Source organism: Aquarana catesbeiana, linkage group LG06 (genome assembly GCF_042186555.1).
Source record: "Aquarana catesbeiana isolate 2022-GZ linkage group LG06, ASM4218655v1, whole genome shotgun sequence".
Taxonomy (NCBI): Eukaryota; Metazoa; Chordata; class Amphibia; order Anura; family Ranidae; genus Aquarana; species Aquarana catesbeiana.
The window spans coordinates 265,217,327-265,244,841 of record NC_133329.1 but is presented as its reverse complement, the minus strand read 5'-3'; the positions used below and the strand labels follow the sequence as shown (position 1 = coordinate 265,244,841).

The 27,515-nt window shown below is 41.6% G+C and overlaps 1 protein-coding gene across 1 annotated transcript in view; it reads right to left on the bottom strand.

Moving 5' to 3' along the window:
- ALS2 (alsin Rho guanine nucleotide exchange factor ALS2) overlaps positions 1-27,515 on the bottom strand; it is a 119,130-nt gene that overhangs the window by 9,434 nt on the left and 82,181 nt on the right. Inside the window, exons 18-31 of the mRNA XM_073633301.1 lie at positions 26,984-27,183; positions 26,767-26,832; positions 26,591-26,689; positions 26,294-26,458; positions 21,106-21,217; positions 17,859-17,936; positions 17,648-17,781; positions 14,042-14,206; positions 12,450-12,567; positions 11,878-12,035; positions 10,792-10,920; positions 10,228-10,404; positions 8,824-8,869; positions 8,561-8,622 (exon numbers count right to left, since the gene is read on the bottom strand). Coding sequence (XP_073489402.1) covers positions 8,561-8,622; positions 8,824-8,869; positions 10,228-10,404; positions 10,792-10,920; positions 11,878-12,035; positions 12,450-12,567; positions 14,042-14,206; positions 17,648-17,781; positions 17,859-17,936; positions 21,106-21,217; positions 26,294-26,458; positions 26,591-26,689; positions 26,767-26,832; positions 26,984-27,183 — 1,709 coding nt within the window. The remainder of the gene's footprint in view (positions 1-8,560; positions 8,623-8,823; positions 8,870-10,227; positions 10,405-10,791; positions 10,921-11,877; positions 12,036-12,449; positions 12,568-14,041; positions 14,207-17,647; positions 17,782-17,858; positions 17,937-21,105; positions 21,218-26,293; positions 26,459-26,590; positions 26,690-26,766; positions 26,833-26,983; positions 27,184-27,515) is intronic.

Sequence of the window (27,515 nt, the reverse complement as noted above, 5' to 3'; positions counted from 1 at the left end):
GCTGGCTCCCTTGCATTGATCAAGATAGAAACCACTGAACCTGACAGCCCACGTTTCTTCAGAGTGTGGGTCTCAATAGCCAAACCGGTAAATATAGCGTTTGTGAAGTAGGATGGAATACCGGACCTTGCGAAAGAAGGTCTGGCCATGGCGATAGGGTCTATGGGTCCCCTACTGTCATCTTTACGATCCCTGCATACCAAGATTTCCTGGGCCCTGCTGGAGGCCACAAGAATCACTGACTTCCCTTCCTGCTTGATCCTGCGAAGAAGTCATGGATGCAGGCAGAATAAGAGGGAATGCATAAATCAGTGAGAACCGATTCCACGGGAATAGCAAGGCATCTGTTCCGCATGCTAGAAGATCCTTTGTTTTTGACACAAAGTTGTCGATTTCTTTGTTAAACCTGGACATAAAAACAGATCTATGCCTGGGATCCCCCATCTTTGACATATTGACAGGAAGATATCAGGGTGAAGGAACCATTTTCCCGGGAACAATTGCTGGCGACTCAAGTAGTCCGCCTGCCAATTTTCTATTCCTAGAATGAAGACCGCCGATAGGCAAAGTACATTGTTTTCTGCCCAAGATAGGATATGATTCACCTTCTCTGGGCCGCACAACTTCTTGTGCCCCCTTGGTGATTAATATAGGCCATTGCTATGGCATAGTCGGATTGAAACCTGGCAGGACAATACCGTAAACCGAAAATTCAGGCCTTCAGAACCAAGTGCTCTGCCTGAATTTCTAGAATGAAAATGGGCAAGGTCATTTCTGATCTGGGCCACTTCCGTGGTAACTGAAGGAAGGATTTTGGATATTAACCATAAACTGAGGCTCTGGCGTACCCAGCCTACAGTACGGGGTATTTACAGGTGGTCCATCCGGGTGCTAACCAGGCCCGACCCTGCTTAGCCTCCAAGATCAGATGAGATTGGGTGCATTCAGGATGATGTGGCCGTAGGCTTTGGAGTCAGACACATTGGGAATCTAGAGTTTGAACTCTTTGTTCCAAGCCAATAGGATAATGTTTTGCAGTAGTCTCAAGTGAAACTGAGCATAAGGAATGGCCTCAAATGAAGCCACCATCTTTCCCAACAACTTCATGCAAAGTTGAATAGAAGAATTCATCTTGCTTCGACCACCTAAATCAGTTCCTTTATGGCACCGATCTTTGCCTGGGGCAAGAATACCCTTTTCTGGGTGTACCTATGATCAGACCCAAGTATCTTAGCCCTTTTCATTGTTTTAAAGAGGATTTCTCCTAGGCTGAGTAACCGACCTAGATATTCCAGGTAGTTGAATGTGGTGACCATACTTTGGTCTAAGCGGGATACCGACTGGACTATCAAGAACAGATCGTCCAGGTAAACCGTAATCGTTATAACTTGGGTTATAACTGGCTAGAAGAGGGGCCAGAACCTTTGTAAAACACTCAAGGTGCAGTAGCTAGAGCGGAAAGCAGAGCTACACACTGAAAATTAAGATTTTCCACCTTGAAAAAGTAGATATTACTAGTGAGCGAAGAAATAGGCATATGGAGGTATGCATCTTTGACGTCGATTGACGCCAGAAGTTCTCCTCCTTGTAGGATGGAGATAACTGATTGGATTGACTCCATGCGAAAAAAGAGTGGTTATATTCAGGAATTGAATTTAGATTTTTGAGATCCAGAATGTCCATTTGGATTTAACCAAACCCAAACCTCTGCTCTTACATGGGGGCCACCATGATCACTTTTTAGCAAAAGATGGTCCAATGCTTGAGAGGAAGACTTCTTTTTTTTTTCTCTGGATCCTTAGGAACGTTTGATCTGAGAAAACAAGGATACGGGAACTCTTGGAACTCCAGTTTGTACCTAGGAGCTATTGAGGAAGTCCCCCATTTGTCTTAATTCCTGCCAGATCCTTGAGAACTGCAGAAGAATTTCCCCTATTGAGCGAGTGGGGGCACCTCCTCATAAGGAGGCTTCAGTATCTTGTAGGTTTCCTCCCCAAGACCTCTTCTGTCCCTGGGGTTAACCCTGAGGATTACCTTTTGAACCTGACGGCGGAAGCCATCGTGACTGCCTGGAGGCTGATGCCCCTGGCACAGAAGAAGGAGCTTTAAAAACGAAAATACATTTGCTCCTTTTCTTAAATGGCAAAAGGGGTACTTTTTCCACTAGAATTTCTTTGGATGTATTATCCAAAACATCCCCAAATAGCTGTTTCACCGCAAAAGGAAGACTAGCCAGGAGCTTCTGCATGGTGCTTAGCGAAGGGTGCAAGGCCTGAAGGATAGAATCTCTCAAAGCAACTATTGCAAACATAAAGCTGCCAGATCCTGGGCCTGGATAACCTTGAACACCTGTTTAAACTGGTCTCTCAACGATTAAGCAATTACTGTCAGCGCAGGCTGAGACACTCAATCTGCCAGAGAAAAAAAGTGTTTTTTTTTTTTAAATAGGAATTCCAACTTTTTATCCATTATCCATCCTTTTTATCCCTAAGCATTTGAACATTGTCTGCCGGACAAGTCAAACTCTTATGCCCCGTACACACGGTCGGACTTTGTTCGGACATTCCGACAACGAAATCCTAGGATTTTTTCCGACGGATGTTGGCTCAAACTTGTCTTGGATACACACGGTCACACAAAGTTGTTGGAAAATCCGATCGTTCTAAACGCGGTGACGTAAAACACGTACGTCGGGACTATAAACGGGGCAGTGGCCAATAGCTTTCATCTCTTTATTTATTCTGAGCATGCGTGGCACTTTGTCCGTCGGATTTGTGTACACACGATCGGAATTTCCGACAACGGATTTTGTTGTCGGAAAATTTTATATCCTGCTCTCAAACTTTGTGTGTCAGAAAATCCGATGGAAAATGTGTGATGGAGCCTACACACAGTCAGAATTTCCGACAACAAGGTCCTATCACACATTTTCCATCGGAAAATCCGACCGTGTGTACAGGGCATTATTCACAGAGGATATAACAGCGTTAATTGCTGGTATACCCTACTTAGTGAATTTCCTCGACCATAGGATAAAGTGTGAAAACTTTTTAGGAGGGAAAATAATGCCTATCTGGGTGATCCTCTCAGATACAAAAAAGCTTTTTCAAAAATGAATGGACAGAAATAGGAATGCACAGCTTGAGGAGTCTTTAGCGAACCCAAACACTCAGTTAACCACTTATGGACTAGCCTCGTTTTGGATTTTAGGTGTTTACATGTTTAAAACAGGTTACTTAGAACCCCCAAACATAATATATTGTTTATTTTTCTAACACCCTAGAGAATAAAATGGCGGTCATTGCAATACTTTGTTTTGCACCGTTAGCCCAATTTTTTTTATATTGTGAAATATAATGTTACGCCAAGTAAATTGATACCCAACATGTCACGCTTCAAAATTGCGCCCGCTCGTGGAATGGCGTCAAACTTTTACCCTTAAAAGTCTCCATAGGCGACATTTAAAAAATTCTACAGGTTGCATGTTTTGCGCTACAGAGGAGGTCTAGGGCTAGAATTATTGCTCTCGCTCTACTGGTCGCGGCGATACCTCACATGTGTGGTTTGACCACCGTTTTCATATGCGGGCGCTACTCACGTATGCATTTGCTTCTGCGCGCGACCTCGTCGGGACAGGGTGCTTTAAAAAAAAATTTTTTTCATTTTCTTATTCATTTTACTTTATTTATTTTTGCACTGTTTAAAAAAAAAAAAAATGGATCACTTATTCCTATTATAAGGAATGTAAACATCCCTTGTAATAGAAAAAAGCATGACAGGTCCTCTTAAATATGAGATCTGGGTTCAAAAAGTCCTCAGATCTCATATTTGGACTAAAATGCAAAAAAAAAAAAAAAAAAAAAAAAGAAAAATAAGCCGTTTGAAAAAAATGACATAAAAAAAATATGCCTTTAAGACATATGGGCGGAGCTGACATCGCTTCCGCCTTCCTATGGTATGGAGACGGGTGGCGGCCATCTTAGCCTCACTCGTCTCCATACCTAAGCAGTGAGAGGTCCCGATCTCCTCCGCCGCTACCGACGGCTCCGGTAAGCGGCGGAGGGTGCGGGACAGCGGTGGGAGGGGGGGTGGCACCTCTCCCGCCGCCGATAACGGTGAACCCGCCGCAGAGACCACCATTATCGTACACAGAACCGGCTCCTGTAAAGATGGATACCTCGGTTGTGGCAGCAGCTGCTGCCGTTACCGAGATATCCATCTTCAAAGTGCCGACGTATATGTACAGGAGCCAGTCGGTAAGTGGTTAAGAGTACATAAATGTGGAGCAGACCATTCAGCAAGAAATTGCACCATCAATCTTAAGATTGAAACAGCTGATTCTCCCGCATTTGACACCTCAGAAGAGGAGTCATCAGCCTCACAACAGTCCCCTGAGGGAATTCGTCTTCTCCCACCCCTAGTTCCTCAGTTTGAGGGTCCTGGGCAATGGAAGATAACCTGACGCATTTTGACCCATACTGGGATGCGATTAAGTCGCTAAACTTTTTTTTTTCTTTTTTAAAACCTATCATGGCTGAAGAAAAAAGATCTTTTTAGTAAAATAAATGGGTTGCAGTGTTGAAAACAGTTGCAAACATTTCATGGCCCCGATGCTCACTCTGACCATCCACCCTCTCAGGGGAGGATGCCATTTGTAGAAATGAGTAGCTCTTTTTTGGGGGTGTTTCAACCCCCCCTTCTGACCTTAGCCCAATGCACAAAGCAGAGGTACTACCAGAAGAAATCGCATCCACTGCTTGAGCAATAGTCCAGCCACTGCTATTAATGCTCAGCCCGATGCAAATAGTAAATGTGTCAAATAGGAAATGTCTGTGTCACCAAAACCTCTTTCATGCTCCTCTTTGCTTTTATGTCTCTGACAATTTTGCAGCCAGCACAAATGGAGTTGGTTTGTTTATTTTTAAAACACACTCCCGCATTGGAGGACGCCAATGCCGCGCTAAGCCCCACCCCCACCTCGCATCGCACCCCCCTCCTTTTTTTTTTTTTTTAAAGAGAAGAGTTTTTCTACGCAAGCACGGGCCTCCGATTTGATGGGATCGGCTTGTGAGTAAGGGAGGGATGGCGCGGAGGAGACCTTGAAGCCGCCGCCGAGTAGGGGCGGTGAAAGAAAACGGCATTGCCAATCATTTTCAGTTCTCCCGTAAACTCAGCCTCATGAAGAGAGGAAGAGTTCAGCCCAGGTGGGGGTGTCTGGAGGAAGCAAAACCCCCCAAACTTACCGGAGGTTTGCCTGCTAGACGGAGGAAAAAAGTCTGCTGCTTCTGTGACACAGCGAGAATGTATGTGCTCCTCACAGCCCCCAGAGGTGACACTTAGGCATGACAACATTTACTTTAAAGGAGACATTTCATAAGAAAATTTAAAAATTCCTTAGAAAACACCACTAACCTTTCCCGCAGCAGGGTTTTCTGTGGTAAAACCAACAGACCCAATCTTCACCCTTCATGGTGGGTTCCGTTAACAAACCTTCAGGAACCGGGGATCCCACAATCCTGGATCTGTAATAGCACCCCGCCAGTAAAACGTTATGGGCTTAATGCCAAAAGTACTGGATCCCGGGGTCCAGCTCTCTAAAAAGAGAAGCGTTTACAAGCAAAGACCTTGTTTCTTTGGACACGAGGCCCGGGTACCGTTCAATTTGGCCTAAAAGACACTTTGAATGGATCCGGCTACATAACTAGCCCCAGCAAGGATTGCTCCAGTGGAGCTCAGCACAGCACATCTTCACTCGTGACTAACACCTTAGATACTGGCGAAAAAACTGAGATGCTCCCGGTATGGGAGCGGTTATATAGGAAGGCAACTTCCTGTTTAGGGTATGCCGGTGTCCAGCACCTGAAAGTGGACTATAAACCACATAGTAATTACTTTTTTTTTCTCAAATAAATTTTTATTGGTTGATAAAATCATACAAAGAAACATAGTACATTTCACCTTGTACAGGGTGCATCATCAAAAATGGTACATTAACATTGGTTGAAAGCATACAATAGATGAAAAAAGAGAAAAACAAGAACCATCAATATCCAATGCAAGGAACCCAGCATTAGCTTTCCTGTATCGAGATTGATCTCTCGTTTCATAGTCGAGTGTGCATTATGTGATATTTTAAATATCATGTAGATTAGAGTGTGTTTATTTTGTTGGGTATAAATCAGTCGTAAAAGCTCAGGGAGAGTTATTGGGTGCTGGGAGCTAGGAGTACCTGTTTGTAAAGGTTCAGAATTGTGAGGTGCATCTCTCGACCGAATAGGGGTTTGTAACTTTGTGGTGAGCGAAGTAATGCGTCATGGGAGGTTCCTATGTGGAGCATGCGAGGTAAATTCATCATCTTTTGATGATATCAAGAATGACAGTCCAGGAAGTAGGGGAATGGATTGGGGGGGTTCAGGCGGGGGGGGGGGGGGGTGGTTATGCCGTGTGTGATGGGGGGATGGGGTCCATGGAAAAGAGTGGAAGATATGGTGGACAGGGATCATGCCTCTGGGAGTAAGGTCGACCGTCTCTTGCTTCCCTCCTCTCGGGGTTATCTATCTGATATCTGCATATTTCTATGTAGTTATGAGGAGAGGACGGTTCTAGTAATTCCTAGGGAGTCCAGATTTCTAAGTTTGGCATTTATTAGGTTCCTGTTTGGTTAATAGGGGCGGATAATAGGGAGTATTCTGGTGTGGTTTGGAAATGTTTCCAGCATGCCCATTGTATGCCAAATTTGCTGGGGAAGTCTCTTGCTATGTGAATTAATTCCTCTAGTTCTGCAATTGTTTTAATTCTACAGAACCATTCCTTTAGAGACGGAACGGTTTGGGACTTCCAATGTATCGGGATGCTCTGTTTTGCTGCAGTTATCGTGCATTGCTAGGGATTTGTGATATGTACGATGAGAGAGATTGGAGTGGTGTAGAAGAAACTGAGCCGCGACCATTCCAAGTCATATGTAGTGACAAGTGATTATACGATGTACTTCTTTCCAAAATGATTGAATCTGTGGGCACTCCCACCATATGTGTAGCAAGGTGCCCGGTTGTGTGTTGCATCTCCAACATAGATCTGGGATTGCTGGGTTAAATTTGTGAAGTAATTCTGCCGTATGGTACCATCGAGATTGAATTTTATATTTGTTTTCTTGAGTGGAAACATTAATGGATCCTTCGTGGATGTTGAGGTAGATATTACCCCAGTCTACTGGTGTGAGAGGAAGTGAAAGTTCTTTTTCCCAAACTTTGCAAATAGCTGGGCTATTAGGGTTGCAGTCCGAGAAAATAAGGGAATGTGTAGCAGAGATTAAGTGTGTTTGGTGAGACGACTGGGAACAGAGGTGTTCAAAAGGCGTAAGCTGCCTAGAGCATGAGGATTTTTTGTCTGGTGTTCCCAGGTACTGTGCGATTAAAGGGTGTGTCCACGGTGGGATCTGGGGTCTGTCAAGTCATGTAGAGAGGAGAGGTGCTGTATAGAGTTTACCTTAGTCGAAGAAATGATGAGCGAGAACCTTCGTTTCCAACCAGTGTTGTGCTAAAAAGTCTGCAGACATGCCCGGAGGGAAATCAGGGTTCAATCGTATTGGAGATAGTGGACCTGGTATTGTCGATATGGAAGATTGTTTGCATATTTTGCTGAAGCATTGTGTGGTTGGTCTGATGAGAGGGTGAAGTTTGAGCTCTGGGGGGATATGACGGTCAAGTATCCAGGGTACTAATGCCAAGTGTAAATTGGACCTACCCAGTCTTTTGAGGATGTGTTTAGGTTCCAGTCAAGTATTCTGGTCAAATGGACTGCTTTATAATAGTTCTGGAGGTCCGGTAGACCTATGAATCCCAGATGTTTTGGTAATGTGAGATGTGAATATTTTATTCTGAGTTTGTGTCCTCCCCATATGAAGTTGGAGCTAAGGCTTCTATAGGATTTGAAGAAGGCCTGTGGTATGTGTATCACATAGTAATAATATGGCTCTGTGTCCCGTGATGTACGATTAAAGAAATTAAGTGTAAAAAAAAAATAAAAAAATGGATGTTTATTGTAGAGATGGGAGGGAGTGCAGGTTATACAGAACCTGAGGGGTGAAGGTCCACTTTAAACTAGGTTGGTAAGATTTTGTAGACAAATTCCTAATTTAGACTGTGCAATGACACTTCTCTTGCCTACACTGCCCCCACTGGCAGCTTATACTTCCCTTCAGACTCCATTTTCCTGGACCGAGTAAAATGCAGAAATACTTTTTAAGCTCCAAGTTGCAAATTGGGGTTAACACAGGACTGAGGGCTTTTTCCTTGATAGTCCCGGGTGCCTGAGCAGCGAATCACCAAACTACAGGACTACCACATGGGAGGAAGTGAATCACATAATCTCCCATACCTTTTCCTTTTCGCTTATCAGCCAACACTGCCATTAATGTGGTTCTAAAGGCAGAGGTTTTTTTTTTACCCTAATGAATTCTCTGCATTAAGGTCAAAAGCCTTCTGCAAGAAATAGCCTTACTTTCTGTAAATAATTAATTTTGGTTATACAAAAGCATGAAGTAATAGCAATGTACTAATACCTTATCTGCTGTAGACACTCCACTGCAGAGGAAAGACAAGAATCTTTAGTGCTTGGTAACACCTACAAAGAAGTAAACAAAGTGTCAGTAACAACTGTCAAATGGTCTGTGAATATTTAATCTATCCCAGTCACAATATGCCTAGTGGTAACTGGTTACACAAGTCTAGTTAAATGTGATGCTAAATGACTAAAAAGCCACTTGGATGAGTTGAATAGCCAGGGAATACCTTTTGTTTTTATTTTTCCCATTACATTTCTTACCTTTTTGTTTTCACCCAAAAAATTAATGCTGGTTGGCCAAAATTTCCTACAGAGAAAAAAAAAGTTGTAATAACAAGTGAGCTAAACATTGTTTTTATTCCAACACAGCCATTATCAACCTTTTTACCATGGAGGAATCCTTGAATTAACTTTACGGGCTCAGGGAACCCCTGCTAATAGTAAATCTTCAGCATTTTATCATTAAGCCGGCCATAGATGGATCGAATCTTGGCCGGTTCAGCATGGACTGACCGTGATTCAATTCATCTAAGGGCAGGCGGATTGTACCCAAGTTGAACGATGGATTTTGACGAGCATGTCAGATCTTTAGCATGCGATTACTGCCAGCGTCTGGAGCCGCTAGCTGTAATCACTGTGTTCTCCCGGCAGGGATGGCTCCCTGCACTCCCCCATCAGGAGAATAGCTAGATGGGAAGAATTCCCCCATCAACACTGACTGTGTTGATGGGGGAATCCAGCGGTTTTCTTTCATGCAAACCATGATTGCAGGAAAGAAAATTGCAAAATCCATGGCCGGCTTTAGTGTGATGGTCACTGGGGAGAATGCTTCTTACATTTGTGGTCATTGGGAAGAATCCCTCCTTACAGAAAGCTAAAATGATCATTGCTACAAGTGGTTACTCATCTGAGTGGCAAAAGTTGCTTATTGCTCATGGAACCCCAAGCAACCACTGGAAGAAACCTATGGTTCCACACAACCCTGGTAGAGAAAGGCTGGTCTAACATCTAAAATCAACCAACCAATCTGAACCAGGGCTCCGTGTAACCCTAGGGTTTCTCCTGAGGTTGCTAGGTATTCCTTGTGCAGTGAGCAATGGCAAATTTTTTTTCAGATAAGAGAATATTTTCCATTGACCACCTACATAATGGGTTACATCGACGTAGTGTTAGGACACACCCCAAATTTTTACTTCATGGGTTTCTTGTCTGTTATTATTAGTCATACCATTTTTATGATTATTAATGAAAATAATTTAGTTATATACAGCAGGTGGGTCTTTAAACATCATCTGCTCTGGGTGTCAGATAATCCAAGTAATGCCACATTCTTTATTCTTTTATTTAAAATATTCTACAACTTACTGTTCATGCTAATGTACTGGTGTTGCCTGAGACCTGAAACATTTTTCTAAGGGTTTTTTTTTTCCAAGGGTTCCTCTGGGTAAAACGGATGAGAAAGACTGTTCTAAATTGGTGATATTTAAGTGATGGCAATGTGCAGCTTCTTTACTGAGCAGGTAAAGGCACTATCATTCTAAAAATCTCCTAAACAGATCTAGAAACTGAAATATATATTGCCACAGCCAGATTCTGTATTGATCAATTTAATCTTGAAGATTTGCAGTATAAAAGTATCAAGGTTGGTTAGCTGAGTACACTTACTCTTGTACGCCTAAGAAGGCAAGAAGTGCCGTGTCTGGTTGCTTGTTCAGTCTCAGGACACACTCCCAGTAGGTTTCTTCTTCCTTTTCATGCTCCAAAGCATAAAGCATAAACAATGGAGGGTAGAGCCTAGGTAGCAGCACAGGCAGCAGCAGTCCTGAACTAGTCACCACATATCTGCAAGAAAAAAAAAAACATTCCTTTAACATCACATGTTGGATTTAATCCTTCATATACTATCAAACCCAAGCAAAATTGTAAACGATTGACCCATTTTTTTTGGATTCACTTTTTAAAAGGTAAGGTGGAAGTTTTTATTGTATAATGAAAAGAAATATGAAATACTCATACATGCGAGAGAAGGCAATGTTACCATGCCAACCAAATTATCTTTTTGCAGAAGTGTAATAAAACTGCAATATCTTTTTGATCACAATTTGGGGTTTTTGTTTTGTTTTCTTTATGAAAACTGTTGCATTTTTCAAGGCCTTTAACAAGATTTAAAAAATAACCATAAAATCATGCTGAATTACCGTATACAGTATTTTAGTATTTATATTTTACCCTGGTTCAGGAGATTCAGACCCAGACCCTGCTCTCCCATTACATATATGAGGCTTGTCTGGATTTTCTTTGACAATGGTTGATGCCTGAATTGTGCTGCCTTCTTCAGGGAGATCAGGAAACAGAAACCTGAAACACAACAGAAGAATGACATACCTTAAATATCTTGCATAAATCTCTAGGGCCTAGGTATGGCGGATAGAAACTCTATGCTGTTTCCAGCCATGGGCATCACTATTGTGCTCAGCTTTAAAGTAGATCTAAACCCAATCACTAAAATCCAATATAACCTTTAACATGTTAATGCAGTTCCAAAAGTTGCCCCCTTGCTCCCATTTTTTACAGCCTTCACAAGTAATTACGTCTACTGAAACATATTTATTGTTCATTAATTGGGATGAAAATAATAGAAAACTGCTTTGTTTAAGATGTACAGCAAAGCATAAGGTTATTATGCAAGGCAAAAGACAAAGTTAAGCAACAGAGCAAATAATCAAAGCTTCTAATTCCATAAGTTTAACAAAAAGACATCTGGTTGCTTGCTACAGGTTTTTGCGCTCACTGAATTAAAAGAGATGTTCTCTACTTTTTTTTTAAATCATACTTACCTAGGTGGATGCAGCATCAGTCAAATGCTGCATCTGTCCCCTGCCAGCTCTAAGACCGAGGACCGAGCGATCAAACTCCGCTGAGCAGAGAGCTGGTGACTGTCAGTCACCAATGTCTGCAGTACCCAAACCCTCTCGGCCCCCTGTCTCACACTGGGCTGTGGAGGGAGCAGAAGCGGCTGGTTCAGGCTCTCAGCAGCTCATTGAGATGTTGAGCCGGGCTTCTATCCAGGATTCTGGGTGGCTCCCGACCATATGGTCACAAACTTTCTCCAGTCTGGGCCGGCTCTGACGTCGGCCAACAGTGGGTCACAAGAGTACAGAACAAACTGCACTCCTGTGATTTACAGGAGGAAAAGCACAGCCAAACGAGCTTTGGCTGTACTTCCACTTTAACTTGAAAATGGTACAAAGAAAGAAGCTGATAAAAAGAAGATACACTTATCTGGGCAATATGCAACAATTCAGAATGCCTCACCTCACCAATTGAAAAATACGCTCCAGATAGGATTTAATTTCTCTCACGGCTTCTTTTAGGAGTCTTCTGTTGGCTCCTACACCCACATAAGTCATTCTATATACAGCTACAAGGGTCTCCACAAGCCGTCCCAGTTGATGCATTGGTGTTTCACAAGCCTAAGAAAAGCAAACAGGTTTTCATAGTCAGCTGCACATACATGATGTATGTGTTCGGTTTAAAATATACTATTCGTATCAGAAGTCAGCAAAGTCAAAAGATGTACCATAATAATTTATGAATTTACACTAGCAGCTCAGACCTTGCAAATTCTAGGTTTGATCTCTGGACCCAAACTGATTTTCAGGACACCTAAAGGGTTGGGCACAGAATTATTGTATGATGAGCTGCTGTATGTTAACTGCTGAATGGGTGATCTTCCTGGGGAATTTATACAAGTTTTTTTTTCGGCTTTTAATTATAATTTTGTCAAATACCAGTAATAGACTAATAATTACTTATGCAACTATCTACTAATATAAAAATTGTGTCTCACCCACTGGCAATACTAAAGCAACTTAAAAATTATTTACATTTATTAAATATGTCTTGATCTTCTCGTATTTCTCCATAGTAAAGGAACCATTGTGCTGAGGAATTCGCTCCAAACTCTCAAGTGTCTGTGTGTGGGATCGGGTCAGTGGTTCTGGGCTGTGAATACAAAGATTACATTTATTGGTCAGATCATTGGGGACAACTTGTGCACAATGTCAGTCCACTCTCACACCTCATCAATCTGTATAAGGCTTCAATCACACAGCCATACTACGGGGGGGGGGTGTTCGGTAGGTTGATATGATGAATGACAAGCTATTCCGAATGGTGGTTCTAAAATCACACATTGAACCACATTTCTTAGTACTCACGTTGGGGAAAGGCAAGCAGCATTATGTGGTGCAGAACCCCAACTGCTTGATGCAATGTTTTTTTGTGGCTGCCAAGTGTTGGTGCTGCTTCTTTCAGTGGGTCCTCCCAATACCAAATGCCATTCCAACAGCATTAATGTTCAATAAAATTCATTACGGGGGGTTGAGGTGGGTAAAAAACACTGCCACTGATCACAAATACAGGGGGGAGAGGGGTTTAAAAGCACTGCACTGACCACCAATGGGGGCTGTGGTTAAATAGCACTGCTACTGAGCACCAGGAACGGGATAAAGGGGAGGGGAGCTGGGTTAACAGTAATATCACTGACCGCCGATTTTGGGGGAGATTAATAGTACTGCCATTTCACCAATGCTGAAGAGTTCCATTGAAACCAATGAGGATTCCAACTTTCTCCACAGTGTGCAATGCAATATGTTGTAAGAAATGCAGCAGTAACTTTTCAGACATCAAGATGCATTACAGTCCATTCATTTTATTAAGCCAACTAATTTGACGCAATGCACCTCAGAACAATAATACGCTGCTTTTGTGTGGCTCTCTTGTCGGTGGCCTACACTTGAGGCCATCTATAGTTTTCAAGTTAACCGCTATTGCTTCAATCCAATCACCATGATGTGATGTAACGTCACAAAGAAAGCAACACAAAACAGCCAGCAATGTGCTGGCTGTCCAAGAACATGAGCGCAGGTAAGAAAGTTTGTGAAACCACCCTTTTCTATTTACATAATCCACCACTGCATAATCCATTGTGATTGAATTAAGATGACTGAGACCTGCACGATTATAAATGTTGGTATGTGTTCCTGACACTGAAGAGGCTAATTGGCCAAGTGGTGAAATGGCTTCAATATTACAGAACAAGTTGAGTTGAACGTGACCAACTACTACTAGATATACCATGACCTGGATAAATAAAAACCGTCAAATCCTATTGTCTTTCCTGTATTCACTGCACTCCTCTGCAGGAAAAAAGGAATACAGATTTGGGATTAGGAGTTGTTATAACACCAGGTAACCTGCAATCATGTGATTTTATATAATAAAGCAATATGTTTTTCTTAAGCATACAAACCTCCTGTTGGTAGGCTGTGCCCCTGTGTGTATTATAAGGCAAACATTTTTTATGTGAGTGTATGTATATATATAAAAAAGCCAGACAATAAAACAAAATGGTCTAACAGAGCGCTATACAATAAGTACACATTGGGTAAACCATGATTTTGGAGCATGAACAGACCTTCCCTTTTGCTGTCGCTTCTTAGCAGTAATAACCACAGCAATGTTGTCCCAGGCCTTCTGTGGATCTCCTTTTCCAGGAATCTCACAACCAAGCTGCTGCCAGCACTCCTCAAAAACAGCCTTCCATTTCTCGTCAGCTGGGACTGAAAGCCGTCCCAGTTTTCTGTAAGAGGAATATGGTTAAAAACCACATAGTTATTATCATTTTTACTGCATTGTAAGCCAGTGAGGATTTCGATTAGTGAACTCTATTTGGTGTCAAGAGTAATATTACTTTATCATTTCGTCTGAAAACTAATTGGCACCTCTAAACACTTAAGTTAAAATTGTTATATTTAGAAGAAAGAATAAACAATTAGGCCACCATATATTAAGTGTATTTTTAAATACATTAAACACACACAAAAATAAAAGTAACAAGAACAAGAACATTGGCTTTGATGGAGCATTACGTTCAATAAATCAAATGCTGTGTTTTGCAGATCAGACACAGGTGAGCTGTCTAGAAAGTATTAGGCCCTGCCGTGCCAGCAAGCTGTTGACCAGTGGACAGGTGAAAGGGTAGGACTGGCTGGTTCATAGAGAATGGCTGCTTTATCACAATGTATAACTTTCCTTCATCCCATGGAGCCTGTACCTACTGAAAGAACCCCATTGGCCATCAGGGAGAATACATTTCCATGGGGGCAGAGGCATGAGTGGGTGGTTCATCGCTGAGTGCAATTACCCCCATGAAGTTAGGAAAAAGGCAAAGAGCTGGCAGTTGTGTACAGTGTGTAATCACCTCTCTTCCATTGAGGGAAGATGAAGGATTGGATAGTTCATAACATACAGTACATTCAAACTGAATGGGAAGATGCAGGGGTGGGTGGTTTAACAAAGCATGCAAGTGAACTCCACTTTTTTCTGGTTTCAAGCAGTAATCATGCGTATGCCATATTTTCCTATTTTTTTGTTGACTTTTATTACATATAAAGAAAAAAAATAAAATACCATATATTCAATTCAGCTCATCCAGACAAATAACCTTTATTGAATGGCAAAATATATTGTTCTACACTGCTTGATAGTATGAGACCTAGGGTTATAGTGCTGCATATAGGGGAAATGGACACTGGGCACATAGAAAACTGAAAGACAGCCCCTTGAAGCTATAACCTCTCCTACACCTGCTCAGCAGTAGCAAGCATATGGGGGGTGGTGAAAGATATGTCCCCCAAGGGGCTTTAAGAAAAGGATTTTAAAGTGAGAAAAAAAAAATGATATTTTCTCTATTGTACACTGAGGGACACAGCTTGAAAGAAAGTCTAAAAGCAGTCCAAAAGGGACAAAAACACCCAAACAACACAGTCACATCAGCCCAACAAGAAAAAAATAAATGAAGGGGAAACCAAAGGCAATAAATAGCCCCTTTCATAAACTTTCAACCTAAACTAGCATCTGCAAAGACATATAATGTACATTGACCTTGCAAAAAACTTAAAGAATGTATGTACAGAAGACCGGGTCACAGAATTCATTACAAAAAACTCAAAATGCACTCACTAGCCGAGTAGAGTGGGCTTTAAAGGAAAAGGAGGCACTTTATCTTGCAGCTTATAGCCCTGTAGAATCACCTGCCTATTCTACTTCGAAATAGTAGCTCTGGAATACATAACCCTCTTTTAAGGCCATCCGGAATTAAAAAAGAAAAAAAAAGGGAATCAGTCTGTGTAAAAGAACAGTGGCAATGTAAACCCTGTCGGCCCTAGCCACATCCAGGTAATAGAGAAAGATCTAGTTTGGGCAAATCCGGGCCATACACAAGTAAGATAACATTCTCATTATGGTAAAAAAAATAAACAAAGACCACTATGCACAAAAAGGAAATCCTTAGCCTCAAAACAACCTTGTCGATGCCATCGTGCTCCTGGAACTACGGATCCGTGCTGCCTAGGTGATTTTACTGTTTATGCACATTCGTTTTACATGTTTGTAAGTGCACTTTTATATTCAAATAAATACACTGGAGATTTTTTTGAACTTAGAGAGGCATGTTTTTGTTCTTTCCACGTGAATATCCTCTTCTAGAGCCCTGGTATGTTTGCCCATTGGCGATACCCAAGGAGCTGAGAGAGCGGTCTGGGAAGTGTATTGGCGATTTTGAGTGACCATACGTGCTTTATAGGACTTCTCTTGTAATAAGAGGGTCATGGGTATTTGGTAAGCAGATACTCCTACTGCACTTTGGGTGATGGTGAATGTTGGCAACACCTCTTGACTGGAATTCACTGAGGAACAGGTGAAACTGGATTTACTTTATTGGACTTAATTTCACTTATTATGAATTTTAAGTGCACTATATGATTTATAACTTTAAGCTATATACACATATTTAAAAAGGAAATGAATACCGTGCTAAACTAAAAAAATAAAAATAAATAGCTGCAGCTCAAATTTATAAGATATGTACAAACACAGTGATTATAGGAAAAAGTATAAGCTTCGCAAATACATTAAATTAAATGTGTAGTGATAGGATATAGTGTATAGCAACTTAACAAATATTAAACACCAAATGAATATTAGATAATAAATCCTCAAAGAAGGATGGATAAATATTCGGAAACAGTCCAGTGAGGTGAATAAAAGTAAATGAATTCTTCTGTGCAGATAAAAAAAACACAGATAATTGTGAACCTCCACCACACACAATGCGCGCTTACCAGAAGGCAAGCAATATCAAGCCTGTAATCTGGATCGGCATCCGGACATCAAACCAGCAGCAGCAGAAAATCACTAGGAGTACGCTGAAGACAAGCCAGGAGATCCCAACTCGGCAAATAGACCAAGAGGCAACAATCTGGGTCCCGGGAAGATGAAAAGAAACTCACCATAGTGTGAATCCGTAAATCATCGGTTTATTAAAGATAAAAAAATTACACTTACATTTGCATACAAGATAAAAAGCTCGTAAAAATGCCGGCTGGCTTGCAGACACCCGTCCACACATACGCTACATTGCGATTACGTCAGCACTTCTGCCTCCTGACGTACGTTTCGCCATAAAATGACTTAGTCATGGGCATCCCCATGACTAGTGTTGCTATACACTATATCCTATCACTACACATTTAATTTAATGTATTTGCGCAGCTTATTCTTTTTCCTATATATACACATTATGCAGTTTTTTTTATGTTTACCTGGAAACGGTTGTAACATGTAACATGCGATGAAAGCATATCCCTTAATGAACTGGGTAAACTTGTACTCCTTAGCTAACCAGCTAGACTTCCAGGTTTTCCAATATCTGGCCTAAATCTACCAGTAGCTGTTGATTGTGACAAAAATCTTTTATTTTCCCTACACTAGATGAAACCGAGCTGGTGTGGGAGAGGTTATAGCCTCAAGGGGGCTGGCCTTGAGTTTTCTATGTACCTAGTGTCCATTTTTTCTGTGGTAAGCAGTATACCCCTAGTTCTTTTACTATTAAGCTACAATTTTCAATTGTAAAAATGAGCAAATAACACACTGTATTGCATTATCTTCTGGCTATAACAAATTGACCTGAATTATGAGTGTTTTTATTTTAAAGCATGGAGAAAACCTCGGTGAGACTTACAGGGTCTTGGTTTCTTCCTTTTCCCCTTCATATATGCTTGGCTTTAAGTATGTGCCACTGACTTTGATTCCAGATCCCCACTCTCCGCTAAAGACACCCTCGATACAGTCGCCATTGGACATTTGGAGCACTCCCTAAAATAAACATATATCAAGTGTTCACAAAAGTTTTTCAAATAATATTTGGTGCACAATAGCAAAACAGGTCTGACCTTTCCATTCAATGTCCAGTCATCTGAGAATTCCCCTTCATAAACAGTGTCATCTTCAGATAGCAGAACTCCACATCCCTACAACAAAGACAAACAAACTTACGGATTCCATCAAGGTATCTCTTAATAATAAAAAAAAGAATCTCATTCGCAACACCAGCCAAAACTTTTTTCTTTTTTGGGGAGACTATGACTTTTGTCCCCCATCAGAGATACAGTGGGGATGGAAAGTATTCAGACCCCCTTACATTTTTCACTCTTTGTTATATTGCAGCCATTTGCTAAAATCATTTAAGTTCATTTGTTTCCTCATTAATGTACACACAGCACCCCATACTGACAAAGAAACACAGAATTGTTGACATTTTTGCAGATTTATTAAAAAAGAAAAACTGAAATATCACATGGTCCTAAGTATTCAGACCCTTTGCTCAGTATTTACTAGAAGCACCCTTTTGATCTTATACAGCCATGAGTCTTTTTGGGAAAGATGCAACAAGTTTTTCACACCTGGATTTGGGGATCCTCTGCCATTCCTCCTTACAGATTCTCTCAAGTTCTGTCAGGTTGGATGGTAAACGTTGGTGGACAGCCATTTATAGGTCTCTCCAGAGATGCTCAATTGGGTTTGTCAGGGCTCTGGCTGGGCCATTCAAAAACAGTCATGGAGTTGTTGTGAAGCCACTCCTTTGTTATTTTAGCTGTGTGATTAGGGTCATTGTCTTGTTGAAGGTAAACCTTAGGCCCAGTCTGAGGTCCTGAGCACTCTGGAGAAGGTTTTCATCCAGGATATCCCTGTACCTGGCCGCATTCATCTTTCCCTCGATTGCAACCAGTCGTCCCGTCCCTGCAGCTGAAAAACACCCCCACAGCATGATGCTGCCACCACCATGCTTCACTGTTGGGACTGTATTGGACAGGTGATGAGCAGTGCCTGGTTTTCTCCACACATTTTGCTTAGAATTAAGGCCAAAAAGTTCTGTATTGGTCTCATCAGACCAGAGAATCTTATTTCTCACCATCTTGTGAGTCCTTCAGGTGTTTTTTTAGCAAACTCCATGCGGGCTTTCATGTGTCTTGCACTGAGGAGAGGCTTCCGTCGGGCCACTCTGCCATAAAGCCCCGACTGGTGGAAGGCTGCAGTGATGGTTGACTTTCTACAACTTTCTCCCATCTCCTGACTGCATCTCTGGTGCTCAGCCACAGTGATCTTTGGGTTCTTCTTTACCTCTCTCACCAAGGCTCTTCTCCCCCAATAGCTCAGTTTGGCCGGACGGCCAGCTCTAGGAAGGGTTCTGGTCGTCCCAAACGTCTTCCATTTAAGGATTATGGAGGCCACTGTGCTCTTAGGAACCTTAAGTGCAGCAAAATTTTTTTTCTAACCTTGGAGAGATCTGTGCCTTGCCACAATTCTGTTTCTGAGCTCTTCAGGCAGTTCCTTTGACCTCATGATTCTCATTTGCTCTGACATGCACTGTGAGCTGTAAGGTCTTATATAGACAGGTGTGTGGCTTTCCTAATCAAGTCCAATCAGTATAATCAAACACAGCTGGACTCAAATGAAGGTGTAGAACCATCTCAAGGATGATCAGAAGAAATGGACAGTTAAATATATGAGTGTCTCAGCAAAGGGTCTGAATACTTAGGACCATGTGATATTTCAGTTTTTTCTTTTTTAATAAATCTGCAAAAATGTCAACAATTCTGTGTTTCTTTGTCAATATGGGGTGCTGTGTGTACATTAATGAGGAAACAAATGAACTTAAAAGATTTTAGCAAATGGCTGCAATATAACAAAGTGAAAAATTTAAGGGGGTCTGAATACTTTCGGTCCCCACTGTACATAGTATGAAATTCTCCCTTCACCAAATCAAAGGTCCACACTAGCACAAAGTTGTTTAAAAAAGGGCTCGTGCACATGAAGAACTGCTTTTACTTCCACACAAATCAGCTGAAATTCAATGGATATCAAATGCTAGGTAAATATGCCTGAAAACTTACTATATTTGCTCATCAACACAATCCATTAGGGATGGTTCACAACAAATGCAGTCCAGTGCAGTTTTTATTCTGCATCATAAACACATTGGACAGCATTTAACATGGATTGCAATGGCCCTAGTTCAAACCAGTGCAGTGCATTCCAGTGCAGTCAACAAACATGTTGCTTGCTTTCTGGTATGGAACGAAACCGTAATGGCAAAACACATAAAAAATGCACCAAAATGTCCTTAATTGAGATGAAGAATAAAAGGCAAAAATGCACTCCAACACATAAAAAATGCACTGAATGCATCAAAAACGTGCATGCAGAAACGCACCTGGAATGCAGAAATTGTGGTGTGAACCAGCTCTCAGAGATGTAAAAATATCATAAAAAGGTAAAACGGATAGATATTAAAGGAAATGGTAATAGATTCCCTTTTTTAAAAACGCATCCTGTTTGCTACCAATACTCACCTTCCTGCAAGCTTTCTGCTACCACAAGTACAATTGATACACATACATAGTGATAATGACAGCACTACAGCTAGCACTCTTGCCATCATGGTTTTTCTGTGTTTGCATGGGTTTTCCCAACAATCCACAAATATAATAAAGAATGAATTAGCGAAGGACTGATGTTAAGAGGTCTGTGTTCTTTGTAGAGCGCAATGGAACATATTATCGCTATATTATTGAGTTAAATACATAAACATTGTTGAAAAAGGAACTATGACTGACTTAAGCCTCGTACACGTGATCGGATTGTGGGCCAACAGAGGGTCAGACTTTTGTCCGAAGGGCGTGTGCCAGGAACTTGTCGTGCATACTAATGGCACACAATTGTTGGCCAACAAAAACAAGTGTAGTGATGTACTATGTGGAATTTCAGCTCTTGTGCCCCACCCTTTGGGCACCTTCTGCTAATGTCGTGTTTGGTGAGCATCGATTCCGAGCATGCGTGTTTGTACTTTGGACTTTTGTTTGACGGACTTGTGTACACATGATCCATAAATCTGAAAACAGAACGTTGTCCGGTGAAAATTTACTAGCCTGCTAACCAACATTTGTTGGCCGAAAGTTGGACAACAATTGTCTCAAGGAGTGTACTAGCAGTTGGATTTTAGGCAAACAGTCTGTCATCACACCAATCCCTGCCGAAAAGCCGATCATGTGTACGAGGCCTTAGGCTGGTTACTGTGCCCCAATAACTTTACAAATGTTAAACACGGATGAAAAATAACAGGCTACACAGGTAACTCACCATCATTTTGTTTGTACTAAATGCTCCTTCATAGTATAATCCAAACTGTGTCACCACAAGTCCATTGCCTTGCCGGAAGTCATCTTGCCACATTCCCATGTATTTTTCTCCTCTAGAAAAAAAAAAGACATGAATATTTGGATTTATGCAACAATAATACATACAATTCAGTGTAAAGAACCCTGAATGGTAAATCCAAAATTCATCATTCAGCTATCTCTTTTGACAAAACTTTTCATAGACTTCAGAGTTAAAGTGTTTGTAAAGGTTCACTTTTAAAAAAAAAAAATAACAAACATGTTATACTTACCTGCTCTGTGCAGTGGTTTTGCACAAAGCAGCCCGGATCCTCCTGTTTTCGGGTCCCCTGCTGGCAATCCTGGCCCCTTCTCCCTGCTGAGTGTCCCCATAGCAAGCTGCTTGCTCTGGGGGGCACTCATGCATGCTTGCTCCCGAGACACCTGTGTGATATACACAGAGAGTGGCTCTGCCCCGCCCCCCGCTCCCTCCTCACTGGCTGTGATTGAGCCAATGGCTTCTTCTGCTGTGTTTCAGCCAATGAGGAGGAAGAGACCCATGAGAGCTTCTGCTCTGGTGCACATCACAGAATCGGGCTCAGGTGAGTAGAAGGGAGCTGAGGGGGAGGGCTGCACACTGGAGGCTTTTTTACCTTCATGCATAGAGTGCATGAGAGTCAAAAACCTTTAGCCTTTAGAACCACTTTAAGCCTAGTACACACAATTAGAAAATCAGATGAAGGATCATTCTTATTTTTCCGTGTACTCGTCCCATGTTGAAAACGAAAATGCCTATAATGGTATGAAAATTCTTGAATGACTGGACAACTTCATATGAATGTAGCTACAGTCTATGTCTATTCTATGGTCGTACTTCATTTATGATCACACACACACGGACATTATGATAACTAATGAGAAAAAATCTTTATCATGTCCCTTTGGAAATTTTTGTCTGAACAGTCTATATTGGCTCTCCAAAGCAGTGTACTAACACACATAAAAAGGAACAAACTGTACTAATGAACAGGGAAAGGAGGGGGAAAAAATGGGGAGGGGAATAGGAGAGCAGGGGAGGGGAATGGAAGAGAGCAAGGGAATGGAAGAGCAGGGGAGAGAAGGGCAGGGGAATGGAAGAGCAGGGGGGAGAAGGGGAGGGGAATGGAAGAGCATAGGAGGGGAATGGATGAGGAAAGGACCAAAGAATGAGGAGGGGGGAGGGAAATTATAAAATTTTCAACTATAAAAAAAGATGCAGCATCATATAAGTATAGTTATTTGCAAACATTATAAATAAAATGAGTCACGTATGCTCATCTATTAACTCCTAATTAGAAAGTATTCGAAACAGAGCATCGTAAAAAACAGAGATAGGACAGAGTAAAAACTATATTCTGCAAGCTATAAATAAAAAATATATTAAATTCTACAAAGTAAGAGTAGAAAGAATTTTTTTATATTTTAATTTAAACAAAGTGAAACACTGTAGCAGCAAACAGAGCATAACACAAAAGTGAATTGACACACACACACACACACAAAGCCCTCACAACGGTTTGGACAATAGGCCAATTCAATAGTGAATTGGACGCAGATCTGCTCCATACCATACACTCTGCAAATTGTACAGAAAATCTCATGAATGGAATCCTTGCATATGTGCAGTTGAACCTACAAGAAGTACCATGTGACCCAGTTGCGGTACTTTTTTTGGAAAGTAGATGGATTTTCGGAAAACACACTGCACTGTTCCTGTGCAATGCCTGGTGTGAACTGGCTCTAAGCTCACACTTTGTTTACACTATGAATTGCACAGGAATACACAGCGCATTCCTGTGCAATTTACATGTCATGCAGTGTGGTGCGATTTGAACCCATTCATTTTGAAAGGACTCATGTTATACTGCATCGCACGAAAAGTAGTGCATGCACTGCAATGATATTGAATCACATGGTACTTTTGTACCATGCGATCTGGTGCAGGCAAACGCTCTGCATTTGCAACCTGCATTTGGGGTGTTATTATCACAACATTGACACCTGCTGAAGATCGTAACTGCAGTGCGTTTTGAATGCAGAAACATGCACGGATCGTATGTTTCTTGCACCATGTTCTAGTGTGAACCTAGCCTTAGCTCCCTTTCACATGGGTCAAGCTCTGTTTAGATCAGCAGGGAATCGGTCCGCTGCTCCCCTGCTGACCAGAGCAGAGTGGGCAGATGACAGGTCTGTGTCTTCTCCTTTTTTGCAGAATGGACATGGACCAGCCTGCTCTGCCCTACTCTATGGAAGGCCGGGTGTAAACAGACTTCACTATCTCGATCCGCCTAAACAGAAGGGGACAGATCCCCTTCTGTTTTTTTTTTTTTTAGTTAAAGGCCCTGATGAGATTGGAGGTATGCGGGTGTAAATGGACACAAGTCCGTTTACACACGCCGGTCCATATGGCTGAATGGAGGGTCCAATCAGGTCCACCTGAAAAACTGACAGGCAGACCTGATCGGATGCGTTATGCTGTTTGCTGCTACAATGTTTCACTTTGTTAAACATTTTTTAACTTTGTTCTTTCCGCTCTTACTTTGTAGTACTAAAGGAAGAATCACCCCACCCCCCTACCCCACCCCCTTTCAAATAATCACATTTTGTTGCTTTGCAGCCTGAAAAGAAGTCCGTTTTTGTTTTATCCAGCTGTATTTACTTATAACAGCCAAGTGAACGATCTAACACACACACACACACGTCAGAAACAAATAAAATTAAAAAAAGGATTACCCTCCTTGTGTCAGTATTTGGTTGAACCACCTTTTCCTTTAATTACAGCCTTTAGTCTGTTGGGATATGTCTCTACTAACTTTATAATATTTATCCACTATTCTTTGCAGAACTGCACAAGTTCAGTTAAATTTGATGGTGACCGTCATTTCACAGATTTTCAAATGGGGTTCAAGTCTGAGCTCTGACTAGGCCATGCAAGGACATTCACTTTTTTCTCCTTCAACCACTGTGTGCTTTGGGTCATTGTCATGTTGGAAGGTAAACCTTGACAACTTTCTGGCAGAGGGCAGATTTTCCTCAAAACTTGACAGTATTTTGCCCTATCCATTTCTCCTTCTATCCTGACAAGTGTTCCAGTCCCTGCTGCATAGAAAACACCCCCATAACAGGATATTAACTCCTCCATGCTTTACTGTAGGAATCGTGTTATTTGGACGGAGAGCTGTATTGGTGTTGAGGCCAAATAAATCAATTTTAGTCTTGTGGCCTCAGAATCTTCAAGGTATGTTTTGGCAAAGCTCAGTCGTGACTGCATGTGGCCTTATTAGAGGAGTGGCTATTTTCTTGCAACCTACCCATTACAAGCCACATCTGTGGAGAATTTGTGATATTGTTGTAACATGCACACAATGACCACACTTTGTCATAAATTCCTGCACCTGCTTCAGAGTGGCTTTAGGTCTCTTTATAGCCTCCCAGACCAGTTTCTTCCTGGCTCTTTCATTCAGTTTGACCTCTCTGACCAGTCTCCTCCTGGCTCTTTCATTCGGTTTGGAGTGACATCCTGGTCCAGGGAGGGTCTGTGTTACCTTACACTTCTTAATAATAGACTTCACTGTGCTTCTAGGCATTGATAAAGCCTTCAAATTTTTTTTGTATCCATCTCCTGACTTGTGCCTGTACGCAACTTTATCCCGGAGATCTTGGCGACAGTGCCTCAACACCCATAGTTGATGGTTTGCTTCAGTTGCATTACAAGGGACTGAAAGGCTTCAGAAAAGCACTTTTCATGCTGAGCTTATCAAAATGACCAGAGCTGATCAAGTCAAATGGCTTTGTGTGCCATTGAGAAGGTGATTAGCTACACCTGATCAAGTTTACAAGTAATTTTTAGGAGGGGGGTGGTCCTGTTTCCAACTCAGCAATTCTGATTTTTAATTTTTTTCTGACATGTTGGAGTTATAGCTTTCACTTGGATGTTATAAGTTGCACTAAGTAAACAAAGCTGGATAAAACTCTTTATTTCAGGCGGCAAAGCAACAAAATCAGGCATTAATGATCAAATCTTTTAAGATTTGTTAAAGTAAAAGTTCAGCCAAAACCCATCTAATAATAAACCTACTCTCTTCCACATGCTAAGCCTAATCTATTTTGCCCTGTAAAGAAAAGATCACTATACTTACCTGTTCTGAAGACGTTCCGGTCCGGACACAGGCTGAGATGTCAGCAGCTTCAGTGGGGAGGCATGTGCAGGAAAGGTAGCCGACAACATAAGTCCCATAGTAAGTATATGTGTGACGTCATTTCCCACCCGTTGATCGTCTCTCTCTCTACACAGTAGCGGCCGCTGGAGACGGGACCGGATCGGCTTCAGTTAAGGTAAGTAAAGCAATTTTTTTCTTTACATGGTAATGCCCCGTACACACAAGCGGATCTTCCGTCAGAAAATGGTCACACAAAAGTTCTCTGAACTTTCGACTGTCAAGAACGCGGTGACGTACAACACTACGACGAGCCGAGAAAATGAAGTTCAATGCTTCCGAGCATGCATCGAATTGTTTCTGAGCATGCGTAGGAATTTTGTGCGTCGGAATTGCTACAGACGATCGGAATTTCCGATCGGAACTTTTTTCGACTGAAAAATACAGAACCTGCTCTCAATCTTTTACTGGCGGGAATTCCACCAGCAAAAGTCCGATGGAGCATACACACGGTCGGAATTTACGACCATAAGCTCACATCAGACTTTTGCTGAGGAAATTTCCGATGGTGTGTATGGGGCATTAGAAGGATTAGGTTTAGAATGTGGCCGAGAGAAGGTTTAGCATTAACATTCACTTTAAGGCTCTATGACATGGATGCACAAATATACAGTTTTAATGAACAGGACTGGACAACAAGTGCACAAATACAGCTGCTTGAGTGAGCAGTAAGTTTTTCACTATGGAGATAGGTAGGGCGAAGAGACAGTAGCCTGAAAGACACTGCCAGACTCACTTATAGGTCAATAATAGCATTCAGGTAGGTTTTCCTGTAGACAAGAGTTGGCTGGCTTCTGTAGATGTGAGGCTATCACCTGACAAGGCCATATCATCTCAAACCTATGGACACTGTTCGCTTATGGAATAGTTGGTATAGTTTATGAGGTTATCCCTAAGCCGAATTGCAGTACATACCTTGTGATGTCATCAAAGACACCATAGCCTGTCTTCTTGTCCATCACCCACTGACCAATAAACATGCTGGGTGAAGAAGAGGTCAGTTTGCCACTCCGAAGAAGCCCATGACCATGGCGGTTGTTATCCTGAAAGCAGCCTTCATAAACTTCTCCATTAGCATACCTGAGTAGGCAATATCTAAATGAATTATGGTGAAGTGAAATACATAACAGCAGAAATAAAAACGGAATTGACTGCACTGACATTCTCAGTGAGACAAAATACTGTAGATAAAAAAAATAATAATTAGCATACCAGAAAGTTCCTTGACCACACATTTTTCCATCTTTCCAGTAGCCGAGATAGCAGTCTTCCTTTCTTAAAGATTTCTTGGGAATGGTATACTTTCCAAATCTGTAAAATGGAAAGGATGAAAACTGATACTATGATATGTTGAGAATTAAGTAGATTAAAAAAAAGAGGTTTCTTACCCATCCTCCAAACCATTCCGAAATTCACCATCGTATACCCTTCCATCTGGCCACTTCAATACCCCTCTAGAACAAGTACAGGTAAATAAAAATAATTTATCAACAATCTATAGCATGTTGAATTTTGTTTACAAACACACAAAAAAGTTGATCCCTATCCTACTGGTTGGAATTTCAGGTTCACATTTATTGCAAAGCACCTTTTCTTCTTTCATACCTGCCATGAGGTTTTCCAGCTAGCCAACGTCCGTTGTAGGTAGCATCTTTTAATCGTGGATCCTTGTAAAAGGTGTATTTGGCACTACGTGATAGAGGGGGATCTTGCCATATGACGCTTCCGCTTGAAGGAGGTGAAGACTCGTATACTCCTCTAAGGGCTTGATCCACTGCCTGGCTAATTGCTCGAAGCCACTTAGTCTGAGGAGAAGTTAGACAAGTACATAATAAATAGTTTGCAGTTTCTAGTATAAGGGACTCAGTATGAGTCCAGGAAACTACTGACATTTAAACCATTCCCTTAACAAAATCCCACTATAATTTCAGAGAATAATCACTCTGTTTGAAATTTTTTAAAAATGTTTTAACAATTTTTAACAATTACTAAAATGTAGCATTTCTGTATAGGTATTCTTCATCTGCACTGTCTGTGCTGGCAGGCCATGCAAAAATATCTGCAACACTTACACCCCGGTCACACCGATCGCGACTATAAAATTGTGCTACTTCACTTGAAGTGGCACGATTTCAAT